The 12778-nt window shown below is 42.0% G+C and overlaps 1 protein-coding gene across 8 annotated transcripts in view; it reads left to right on the plus strand.

The window, feature by feature from the left end:
- Positions 1–12119, plus strand: part of LOC143822551 (lactotransferrin-like) — a 31112-nt gene extending 18993 nt beyond the window's left edge. For 6 of the 8 annotated variants that reach the window (XM_077307855.1, XM_077307858.1, XM_077307854.1 and 3 more), the window contains 9 exons: positions 27–175; positions 2051–2141; positions 3460–3519; positions 4122–4304; positions 4623–4779; positions 5951–6033; positions 8486–8670; positions 9222–9399; positions 11062–12119. In XM_077307855.1, coding sequence (XP_077163970.1) covers positions 27–175; positions 2051–2141; positions 3460–3519; positions 4122–4304; positions 4623–4779; positions 5951–6033; positions 8486–8670; positions 9222–9399; positions 11062–11114 — 1139 coding nt within the window. In that variant the 3' untranslated portion in view covers positions 11115–12119. Of the gene's footprint in view, positions 1–26; positions 176–2050; positions 2142–3459; positions 3520–4121; positions 4305–4605; positions 4780–5950; positions 6034–8485; positions 8671–9221; positions 9400–11061 lie in introns of those variants that run through there. The other 2 variants (XR_013226186.1, XM_077307860.1) reach the window with 2 other exon arrangements.
- Positions 12120–12778: the final 659 nt, after the last annotated feature.

Raw genomic sequence — 12778 nt, forward strand, 5'->3', positions numbered from 1 at the left:
GTTCTTCCTTCTTTTCACTACTTCAGGTAGTTCCCTGTCCAACAGTCTGGTGCGCTGGTGCTGCATTAGTAGTGCTGAGCTTCAGAAGTGTGAGGAGTGGGCTCTGAATGTCCAGTCAGAACCTCTGGTTTGTGTCCAAGCAGACTCTATGATCAACTGTATTGAACTGATCAAGGTGACCACATATCATCTGTAGAATGGAATTGTGCGTCTGTGTTACGACTTAGCTAGACCAGGCTAGCCAATCTTGTCAGATCTTAGAAGCTAAGCAGGGGTAGTCCTGATTAGTATTTGCACTGGAGGCCTCCAAGGAACACCAGGGTTGTGATATGGAGGCAGGCAATGCAAACCATTTTTGAACATCTCTTGCCTTGTAAACCTATGGAGTCACCAAGTCAGCAGTGACTTGAGGAAAAAAAATTGCATTACATTTTTTCAAGAGAACTTAAGATAGTACAATGGATCCAATGATCACTGCTTTATCTTTCTGTGATCTATGATATGTTTTTGTAGTGCTTCTGAAATCAACCGGATCTGTTTAAACAGGCTATAATGAAATGAAAAAAATCTGTTTACTGCAGGCGATTTTATTTATTCATTTATTCTGGGATGTATATTCTGCCCTTTCTTTGAGAACTCAGGGTGGATTCCTCTTATTATATAGGTAAGCATCTGAAAAGCTTCCACAGAGGAACAAGGTCTGATGATTAAATACTTATGCAGGACATTTAATATTAAAAAAGACTTCAGACATTTCATTTCATTCCTCTATCCAGCCATTGTAATGACTCACAGGAAACACATCCAGAGGTTCACGTTCTGGCCCAGCAGAACAAAGTTCCATGACTTTGGATACTTCATCAAACTTGGTTTATTAGAAGAAAACATACAGGAGCAGGTTCCAGTGAAGGAACATCACAGCAGGGAAACTGACAATGACAATTTAACGAAGCACCTACAGTAGTATATATGGGGTTGAATTCAGCCCCCTAAGATCTACGCAGGAAACAAGGTTCTCAAGAGAAAGCATTTGAACTCAAGAGGTATGAAAACTGACGCCAGCTAGGCTGGGTCATCTCCCCAACTAGTCTTCTACAGCTAGCCACTACAAGAGTTGTTTAGCATTTCAAAGCGGAACACAGGGATACCGCTCTCCTTGAACAGGCATAACTAAGCACAAACAGGAAAGAACCAGAAAGGGAGGGATGGGGTGGAAGATTCCACCTCCAGCCCTGGAAAACTAGCAGAGATTGACATGGGCACATGACAGCCACATTCTGAATTATGTTGAGGCAGAATTTAAACTGATTGCTGTTATCAAAAGTCAAGATGATGTCCATGAAGCTTTTCACTGCCTGAAGGAGTTTCAAAATGGCTTACAATCGCCTTCTCTTCCTCTCCCCACAACAGAGACCCCTGTGAGGAAGGTAAGGTTGAGAGAGCTTTGCCGGGACTGCTGGGTCAGAACAGCTTTATCCGTGCTGTGATGACCCCAAGATCGCCTACCTAGCTGCATATGGAGGATCGGAGAATCAAATCCGGCTCACCAGATTACCTCTCTAAGCTCACCACTACACCTCTCTAAGCTTAACTTCAGCTGATTTAGAAGAGTGTCTAACTCTACTTATGATAGCACCATGAGGCTTTTAAAGACAAAGTTCTGCCCCTTGGATTTGGCCTAAAAACAGTAGGCATCTCCCAAAGTTATTATCTGTTTGATATAATTGCTTTCTGCCACAGCATCCAAGGTGGCAATAATTCTGATCTGTTTATGATTTATTTCAAATGATGCAAAGGGAAAAGAAGATATGAAGGGAAGAAGAAAGAAAGCAAATTAATATATAAACTGATATAATGTATGAAATGATTTTGTAATGATGAGATGGAATTGAAGCTAGGTCTCTAAGGATAGGAAACAAGGGAAAAGGGGTTGAAAATACTTAGTTCCAAGCCAGTTGATGGAGGCAACATCTCAAATACTCCTAGGAAGTCTTGACTTTCTTAAGGAGGCAGTCTGCAACCCACCAAACAGGCCTTTCTTATGTTACAGAACAATGGGGCAGATGCTGTTACCCTGGATGCCACACATGCCTATTTTGCCAAGAAGTGTGCACTAGTTCCTGTTGCTGCAGAGTGCTATGGTGAGCTTGCTACTCTTATTCATGCAATTTGTGGAAATGGGGAGCTTAGTGCCATGTTCAAAATTACCCTCATTAAAACTGCTGCCAGGGTCTAGCGTAGGACGTCTTCTGCCATGCCTCAGGCTGTGCTTAGAATACCTTTGCTGCCTGAAATTCCTGTCTATCATCCATTGAACTATGCTTGGTCTCCACAAAAAGCCAAGAACACAGCCATGGAATGGCACGCAAAATACTTAACCCTATGCATGGTGGTTGAATGTGTATTCACCTTCCTGCTGAGAAGAGAGTTCACTACAGGCTTGAGACATGTAAGGAATAACAGATATAAAGCTTATATCCTGAAAATCTTGTTGGCATGAGACAGTGGGTGTATCATTTGGTTGTGCTAGACTCAGTGTTACAACATTATGAACTGTATTTGAGGTTGGTATTGCAGTAACCCTGTGCTGTTACATATATGATTTATCAGTCACTCATGTAGATAATCACGTGAAGTTGCCAGCCATTGAATGACAAGCATGCTTGAATAAGCAGCTCATAGTGCCTTTCAGTGTAGCTGTCTTCTTGGACTTGTTGCTGCAAATACTTCTAGAGATCACAGTGACTTTATCATTAGTCAGAGTGGGAATAGCCTTAAATTTCCTTCCTGTGCCTGCCCATCTAGTATGCTTTATATGCGGAATTCCAAACTGCGCCATTAGATTCTGGCTTCTAAAGCAAGTTGATATGGAACTCCCCCATAACAAGAATCTGGTATTGTCATGTTTGAGATAATTCTTGTGGATGACCTGATGCAATTAGTTTGCCTTGTCACACCATCTTTCTTCAGTGGGCTAAAGGTGAGGTTTGATGTTCAGCTGCTAAGGCATCCCCATCCTATGTCCTCTCCTGCCTTCAGTTTTTTTGGGTAAAAAAGAAAAAGAAAAATTTCTCCCAAGTATGTTCGTAGTTCAGTTGATAAATATGTTCCATGCTTCCAAGTTGTATATGGGCCAAATTTAGATTACAACTATAGCATGCAGGGAGAGGGAATCTCTTTTCTTATGTGCCATTTTCCCAACTAAGGAACAGCTATTTTTTCAATCCCATCAACTTAATGTGAGCTGATGGGCTTTATGTTTAGGTTAGGAAAATGTCATATCCTAAGATCCTTCTCTCCAACTTGTGTGGACCAATCTGAATTAGGCCCACTCATGGATGAGGAGCACAAAACTCCCAGACTACTCAGTTGACCTGGCCCCACAGGTTGTCTCTGGGAGAAATGTATTGTGTAGTTAGGTTCCCAGCGTCACTTCTACATAATTTCTCTGTTACATAGGGCAGGAATGCTCAGAAGCTAGAAGAGAAGAGGGACAAGAGACACTCACTCCCCTTACAGGTAAGTGGAAGGGCCTGAGTAGAGAGAACTACTACAGCTAATACACTTACCTTTAAAAAGTTGTTTTTCTTCAGTTCTGCAAATCTCCAGGCAAGATGAGGATTAAGGAAATATCCCTTTTTAAAAGGTCAGAAGTTCCATTCTACCCAGTACTTTTTTTGCTAAGAAATTATTTTGTAAATGTGCTAATATTCATTTGTAAGGTTGCACTGGTTTCCCCCAATTTTAATCTTAGTACTTGGAGGAGCACCCATGCTGTAATGTGCCAGCACCATGAGTACCACAGAAAAAGCCCCGACTCTGCCACAAATTAGCATGGGGCACAATCAGGAAGTTATCTGGCACCCACCTCATGGAATGAATAGGAGCTGCTCAGAAGCTAATGAATTCATTTAGTTGGGGCTTTTGAGCTTCTAGGTGGGTTGGTGCCCTGTGGGTCATAGCTGTCTGACTTGTACACATCTCAGTGGCATCCGAAATCCACCATCTGTGCTTTGCTTGTCAAGGCTGGCTTGGTTCACTGTGAACACTGGGGCATTTTTAATTCCCAGTTCCTCTTGCTGTGCCACAGTCATTTCTAACTGGTTGCTGTTGTCATACAACACTGCCGCCTATCTACACAGTTGCCTTAGCAAAGACGAATGACAAACACATAAATATTCACAATCTGGAGGGAAGGCGCTCCTGCCACAGCCATGTCTACAGTCCAGGAGGATGGCTGCTGCTTTCTCAGTACACCGTGGGGGCACTAGAGAATGAGTTCCTCAGCTGCAACATCAGCTCTGGTGAGAATATCCACAAAAATCCTTGGGAGCCTCTTGGGGTTATTGTTAACATGCAAATCCAGAGATAAGATTGTATCAAGTATATATGGAATGCTTAAAGTATCAAAATACAGCAAATACATACCTAATCCAGGATAGTTTGCTAGCTTGTACCCTGGCTCTTGATTCAACTGTGATCTTAACCCTACAGTCTCTGCAAGCCGCAGGTTAAGGGGATTGGTATTAATCTTCATGGTGTTTGATCTTGAAGCCCCTTCCAGTTCAATAGAGTGTTTGTTATTATTCCACTGGATAATATCAGGTACTCCTTCTCCAAAGCTTACCAGAATTACTTTTGGAAGAGTTGCATGCCAGGAGCCAATGGGAACCTTTGCAAAGTCTGCATTGGACAAAAGGAGATGGAAGGAGGCAAGGGATTGGCCAGGTGTGTTGCCAATCATAACGAACGCTACTATGGAAACATGGGCGCTCTCAGGTAAGCAGATTGTTTGGAAAGAAAGGACTAGTCTTTAATATTAGCAGCCGTTTTGCCAACTGAAAGATTGGTTGTATCCAACATATATATTAAAATTGTTGTGGAAGCTTCCAGGCGACAAAATACCCACAAAGGGACAAAAACAATTAATTAAAATTGTGGCTGGGAGAAGCCTCAAATGTCTGTTGCAGAAGAACATGACATGGAAGTCTTCTCCCTGCTCCTATGTCTTCATAATATCATTAAGTCAGAGAAATCAACATTTGCATGTCTTCCACCGGAGAGACATGCAGGTTCCTGATACAGATGCATCTTCTGAGCATTGGATATCGTGAATACTGACATTTACTGTTAAGTGTTAAAAATTTAGGGGTCACTACATGAAATATGAGAAGTTTGTATCCTAGGGCATATCATAGGGCTATGATAGGGCATAGCATAGATATTAGCGAATTAAATTTCTAGTTCAGTAAATTTCTGATTGTTGATGTAACTTAGGTTACAATGAATGCATTGCTTTTTATGATTATCAGTTTACTTTCTCCTCACTGTAGTAGATTCCTTGAGCTGAATCAAACCTATAGTAATACGGCTTTCAGCATTTATGTAATAAAATGTTGGTCATCTGCTGCAACGTACACCTGGAAGTTTTAAGAGGACTGTTCTATTTATTGTCTGGAACTTTGCAAAAAAATCTATTTTCAAACCTTGGACATTACTGTCATATCACCCAAAGCCCCATCATATGTGGTCTCAGTGATCTAAGCGCTCGTTTAGATATGCTGACCCAAATAAAGTTTATCACCTCACTAGCTTGGTATAGTGGTTAGGAGTGTGGACTTCTAATCTGGCATGCCGCGTTCGATTCTGCGCTCCCCCACATGCAGCCAGCTGGGTGACCTTGGGCTTGCTACAGCACTGATAAAGCTGTTCTGACTGAGCAGTGATATCAGGGCTCTCTCAGCCTCACCCACCTCACAGGGTGTCTGCTGTGGGGAGAGGAAAAAGAAGGTGACTGTAAGCCACTATGAGACACCTGCGAGTAGAGAAAAGCGGCATATAAGAACCAACTCTTCTTCTTCTAAAAACATTGGGTCTTCAGTTGCTTGTGATACAGTTGGTTTAATGAGACTAACTTTTCCTATCTTGAAACTATTTGGTCTTCTTCTAGATGTCTCCTTGGCGACTACAGTGGGAGAAACTTTGGTGATGTGGCTTTCTTGGAACATCATAATCTGCTTCAAAATATTGAGTGTAAGGTGCTCTTTTGTTCATAATATTTATAATTTGTAAAATTTCTTCCCCAAACAAGATTTTCCTCACAAGTTCTCAAAGTTTGTTTTGTTTGCTTCCTGCAAATCAGCAAAGTTCTTGTATTCCTCGGCCCAGCTTGTCCAGCTTTTTACTGCAGCCAGTAAAGGTACTGAGGAAAGAGGAACAGTTACAATTTACAAAAGGGTATATACATATAACTTTAAAAAATAAGGATCAAGATAACAAACTACATGGCCATTTTAAATCTGTCTTTTCCGTAACAGCTAAAACTACACTGCAGGGAATTTTTAAACAATGTTTTCAAGTCTGGTTAGTCTGTTCCAGCAATGTCATCAGTCTGGTGTAAACCTGCCCAATCTATACCTCTGTGCCAGTAGAGTTCTTTTAACTTCTACAGCAGAGTTGAGAGGAGGTACATTGCTACAGAATTATTCCCTCAACTGTGATGACCCAAAGGGGAGCGTCCTTGGTGGAAAATGCTGGGAGACCCCAGGGTGGGAATAAAGAGAAGGACTTTGCTGCCACAACCAGTGGATTGTTTTTTGAGAAGATGCTACTGGATTCCTTGTGATTGGCTGCCAAGCCTTTGACAGCTGAGGACTTGCAAAACAGCTCACGAACAAAAAGAAAGCTTTTGAGAAAAGTTAGCCCTTTCCTTCTTTGAGGTATTGTTCCTAAGTGGTTTAGAGGTGTGTCTGGTTACTCTAGGAAGCATAAAAGGTAAAGGTATCCCCTGTGCAAGCACTGGGTCATGCCTGACCCTTGGGGTGATGCCCTCTAGCGTTTTCATGGCAGACTCAATACGGGGTGGTTTGCCAGTGCCTTCCCCAATCATTACCGTTTACCCCACAGCAAGCTGGGTACTCATTTTACCGACCTTGGAAGGATGGAAGGCTGAGTCAACCTTGAGCTGGCTGCTGGGATCGAACTCCCAGCCTCATGGGCAGAGCTTCAGACTGCATGTCTGCTGCCTTACCACTCTGCGCCACAAGAAGCTCCTTTCTAGGAAGCATAGTAGCACTCTATTTCAGGTGGAAAAAACAGCATATATTTAGATTAAAAACAAAGAAGGCATATGGAATAAGCACAAGACTAATTGAAGTGCCAAGGGACTCTGGTCTAATCAAAGGCAAAGAGAAACAAAAACATAAGCACATTGGGCTTCTTAAGTACACTACCTGGCCTAATGTATAATATCTTATGGCCAGTGGAGTAAATACCTTCTGGGGGGTTAGGGATACTCACAAACAATTCAATTACAGATGCAGAGCAAAGAGAATTTTAGAGTGGTAACATCACTATAACCTTATCAACCCTCTTCTGCATTTGCAAGTTCCTTCACAAAGGACATATTGTGATAAAAATGTTTAGTATTCTCAGATTTGCCATTTACAATGAACTGACTAGGGATGGGCACAAAGGGGCCAGATCACAAAGTGAAGTTTGTGGCAGGTCAACGGGCACAGACTTTCCATGAACTTTCAAGCGGTTCATGAATGGATAAGTTTCCAGGCAGACTTGTCTGTGCACAGTCTAAATGTTTACCAAACTTCAAAGCAATGGTGGGGGTGAAACATGGGCGAGCATGTAGAGGAGCATCTGAGGGAAGGCCCCTTTGACTTTGATGTCTCTAACTTGCACAGGCTCTGTTGTATGCACACCTGAACCACCACCTGTCATTTCTTTAAAGCACGTTACTGGAGGCATTTTCTGTGGGGGGCCATACCTCAGATCTCATAAATCCCATCTTCACCAGACTAGGAGGGCAGGCAGAGATCTCTAGCTTCCACGGGATCTATTCTGTGTACTCCTGAACCTGTACCTGTCATTTCCCCAGAAAGCACTTTCCTGGGGGCATCTTCTTTAGGGAGAAATAACTTGGACCCCATAAATCCAATCCAATCTTGAAGGACAGGTATGAGAATCAGCTAAAGATTCCCTGTGAGTTTGGCTTTTCTAGCACTTTGGTGTGTGTGTATGTGTCATTCTACCATGTCACGACCTTCACAAAATGAACGGGTTGATTTAGTGTCTAGAATTTTGTGGTTTGTGAACCGGCACACCACAAACTGAACCAAACTGCTTTTTCCAGGTTCATACAGTCCTAGAACCGGCATTTGATTTATTTGTATAAGTTTTCTAGTAACAGGTACAATAAAGGGAATCAAAAAACCCAACCTGAAAAATGGCGAGAACCAAAATGGTTAGGGATTAAAGGAATTATAAAAATCGAAACATTTTATTGGAGCTCATATATTTAAAATAGTAAAATATCCAATGGCATACATAAAACATCTGGGTGTGTATACCAGTATTGCCAAGTTGTTAGGATCTGTAGTGCCAATGTCAGATCTTTGGATCCGGTTTACAACATGGACTGGTATAACAACCAGCTCTAATTAGTAACAACTTCACTTCCATTCCTTTGCAGACTTGGAGAGCTCAGGCTGGGGGACAGGAAACACTCCGGGTGACTTTGAGCTCTTGTGCCTGGATGGACATCGTGCTGCAATAGAGGACTGGAAGGCCTGCAATCTGGGACCTGTTCCTCCTAACATAGTGGTGACACGCTCAGTGGCTTTTACTAAGGTCAACAATTTCCTGCAGCAGTCACAGGTCAGTTTGGAAGTCAAATCTTTTGGGGATTTAGGAGTTTTGAGGTTGAGAATATGTGAGATGGAAGAATCAAACTGATGTCTCCTACCCTAGTTCACCTGGGATCACGAATGACTAGAAATGGTGCAGACACCACTAAAATGAACATGATTTATGAAAGATAGTAATTTTTCCAGCATACACCACAGCAATATTAGATGAGTAGGAGGTAGTAGCAACCACTGCCAAAAATCAAGGAGTTGCCTAGCCAGTTGGGCCCTTCCAGTTTTTTGTTGTGCAGTTCTTATGCAAGAAAACTTCCTAGCAGATAAGGCCCAAGAAAATCAGTTTTCTACTTACTATCTTGGACTTAATGATACCTTAGATCTGCCTTTTGAGATGGTTGTCTCTCATTCAACCTGAGTGAGCCAGTCTTTTGAATATATTTACACAGAAGGCTAAATAAGAATCTGAACAATGTTGAAAAGTCCAACTAAGAGGTATGGGGGAGGGAGCTAAGAAAAGAGTCAGCTCTCCAGGCTGAAACCATAATTCTGTTCATTTCCTTTTAGGAACCAAGCCCGGGGTCTACATTTCAACTCTTTCAGTCACAACAGTATGGAGAAAGTGACTTGCTCTTTAAAGATGCCACTCATTATCTTGTTCCCACAATCCACCTGGATTATGAGGCAATTCTTGGAACTTCCTTCTTTCAGCTTGTAGAAGCTGTTTTCAACTGTACATCTACAGGTAAGCGGGGCTGCTCTGAAAGAAACAGCAGGCTGGACTGTTAATCGGTTAACTGTGAACAGATTGTAACTGACCTGAGAAAAGCAGTGTACTCCCATGGACATAGGCTCAACTAATCCGGCCTGGCAACCTAGATTGGCACCCTCCAGCTGACCCAGGCTATTCAGAGCCAGTGTATTGTAGTGAAAGCCAGGAAGTCCCATAGGCAAAATGCTGTAGGGAATCTTTAGCACCACCTGAAGCCAGAGGTTAATTCTAGGATAAAAAAAACCAACAACTTTGGTTTAAGAAAATGCAGGATTGCTGAAAGTATTTTTATCCTAGAATTTCCCGGTGTTCTTAAAAGGAAATGACTGGAAGACATCCCTTTTTGTATAATTCCATCCACTGGAGTAATTTTGCTTTCATGTCATACTGCTCATCCTCATAACGGCTAAATAACAAAAAAATTTAAATTCCATCCTCAGCTATTTCAGCCGAAGTTTAAAGCAGAATCCTACAATGTAGAATCCAGCAGAGGATCTCAATATACAGTGTTAGTATTATAGGATGAGTGGGAGGTAGTAGCAGCCGCTGCCAAAAATCCAGGAGTTGCCTAGCCACTTGGCCCTTCCAGTTCCTTGATGTGCAGCTCTTATGCAAGAAAACATCCTAGCAGATAGTGACCAAGAAAATACCTGACTGTTTTAGCAGGGACTTGAGACTCTTGTGGCACAGAGTGGTAAGGCAGCAGACATGCAGGTTGAAAGCTCTGCCCTTGAGGCTGGGAGTTCATCCCAGCAGCCGGCTCAAGGTTGACTCAGCCTTCCATCCTCCCGAGATGGGAAAATGAGTACCCAGCTTGATGGGGGGTAAAGGGTAATGACTGGGGAAGGCACTGGCAAACCACCCCATATTGAGTCTGTCGTGAAAACGCTGGAGGGTGTCACCCCAAGGGTCAGACAAGACCCGGTGCTTGCACAGGGGATACCTTTACCTTTACCTTTTTAGGAGTAGTTAATTCTAATCATTCATGTGTACTATTCAGACTTATTCTATTTTGCTAATTTATTGTTGGCAATGTTTCATACCTGACTGATTTGTTTGCTGCTAAAGGGAGCTTTGTTTTCTTGTTTACCCTGAAATATTATGTAATGCATCTTTGTCCTAGGAAATGGGGCTGTCTGGCCTCTCTGCCTTTTTTCCCCATTTGTAACCTTGAGTACGTATTTTTCTCTGCCACCTGAGTGCCTGAGTTTCATGCATCTAACAAAGTGAGCTAAGACTTATGCCACAGTAAATTTTAGTTTTTAAGCTGTCAAAAAACTTTTACGCATTGATAGAAACATTTGATATAACTGTTGAAGCCTTTTTGAATTTCATTTCTAAATGTATTTGCAACTTAAAGAGGGGGAAAAATCAGTAAGGCCCTTTTTTCAGTGTTGACTTCTTCTAATTAACTGTTTTTAAAAGATATATGAATATATTTGGATCCTTTGTTGTGATGCATCTGTATACCTTCAAATATCTGTGTATCTTCACAGAACTTGTTTTTTTCCTAAATGAAGCTCTGACAAAGTGTACTTTTTCACATTTTTTTCCTGTACTTTGGGGGAATCATAGCACTCACCTTTGAGCAATTGGTAGCATCATTAATTAAAATAATCCGCTTTTGGTTTTCAGACATCCTTGACATCTGCAAACAAGATACTTGTACCTATGCAGCCCCACACTGAATATCTCCTGACAACTCCTTGGATTAGACTCACTGAACTAGGAATGCAATGTAAGGCCTACTACATTAATTTACATGAGGACTTCTGGCCTAGAGTAACTTGATACTTTCATGTTTTCAAAAATACAAAATGGGCCACTTTTTGCCTGACGGAAATGAGGTGACTTGCCCAGGGAATAAAATTGTATCAATTAACAAAAGTATTTGCAAGCAATCTGAGAGTACATCATGTTCTGCCAAAGAAACATGCCATTTACCATCTTATGTGCATAAATTAAGGAAGAAATGTCATCATATCTCCTTCTGCTAGAATATATGGGTATTCTTCACTGATCATTAAGATATATTAGGTCACAGGAACTTACCTATATTCTACTATATCCAGTGCTGAGTAAAGACTCTCAAATGGAACATTTCTACCACATATTCCAGAGATAGTCCTGTTAGCTTGCCACAGTTAGAATGAAAAGACTCTTGTGGCTCTTAAAACAAGCCAACTTAGAATAATACAATAATTCTTGGCCTTTTGGATGAGATCAAGTGTGTAGAATAATAGAGTTGGAAGGGACTTCATGGGTCATCTAGGCCAACCCCCTGCACTATGCAGGACACTCACAACCCTAACGCTCATCCACTGTAACCTGCCACCTCCACTTGATGTATGTGTTAAGAGCAATGGCCTCTAATCTGGAGCAGCGTTTGATTCCCCACTCCTCCACAGGCAGCCAGCTGGGTGACATTTGGATAGCCACAGAGTTGATCCAGCCTTGCCCACCTAAAAGGATGTCTGCTGTCAGGAAAAGAAAGGAGGGAGATTGTGAGTTGCTTTGAGACTCCTTCAGGTAGTGAAAAGCAGTGTATCAAAAGACAGTTCTTCTTCCACCAAATCTATTAAGGCACAAGTTTTAATCAGCTGGAGGCCATTGTATCAGGTATAGCTGATGAGGTAGACCCAGGTATGCCAAAGCTTCTGTAGTACATAAATAAATTGCATTTTTAAATCTTGGCTCCACAAGTTTGTTTGTTTTTTGCTCTTTCTTGTTCTGTACTTAGATAATGATACTATATTCAGACATCATTAGCTTGGAGAGTCTATTCCAACTGCTGCTACAGCTAGGATGACCCTTTCCAAAGTAAAATGCTTAATTATGTCACTGGAACAAAACATGTTTGAGCACGATCCCACCAAACCACCCATGCCACCAAGAAGCCCAACCTACCCAATATCTCTCTGGAACCCACCACAAAACTCACGTCTTCAACCCTCCCCGTGGCCCATGTCTTGTAAATTTCTTGCACTAGCACTGTACCCTGTCTGTTCCAACAATGTCACCTAGGGAGTCCAGTATGGTTAACATTCTTTCCTGTTGTTTGGCTGAAGTTTGCTTTTCCAGAAAAAACTGCAAGCGTGGATTGTTTTCACAATCCCCATCAAGCACCAGCCATCCAGAGGAAAACCTCAAAGGGAGATGTCACGCCAATAAGAAATAAATCCAGTCCCTCATAGTGACCATGTTTCTCACCACATCGCTTACTCCAAACCCTCTCCAACGTGCCTTTCCCCGGTGTTTGGCTGAAATCATTTGCTTTTCCAGAAAAGAACTGTGAGGGTGGATTGTTTTCGTGACCCTCATTGCGCACCAGCTGTTCAGAAGCCAGAAAGTG

Source organism: Paroedura picta, chromosome 13, assembly GCF_049243985.1.
Source record: "Paroedura picta isolate Pp20150507F chromosome 13, Ppicta_v3.0, whole genome shotgun sequence".
Lineage (NCBI taxonomy): Eukaryota > Metazoa > Chordata > Lepidosauria > Squamata > Gekkonidae > Paroedura > Paroedura picta.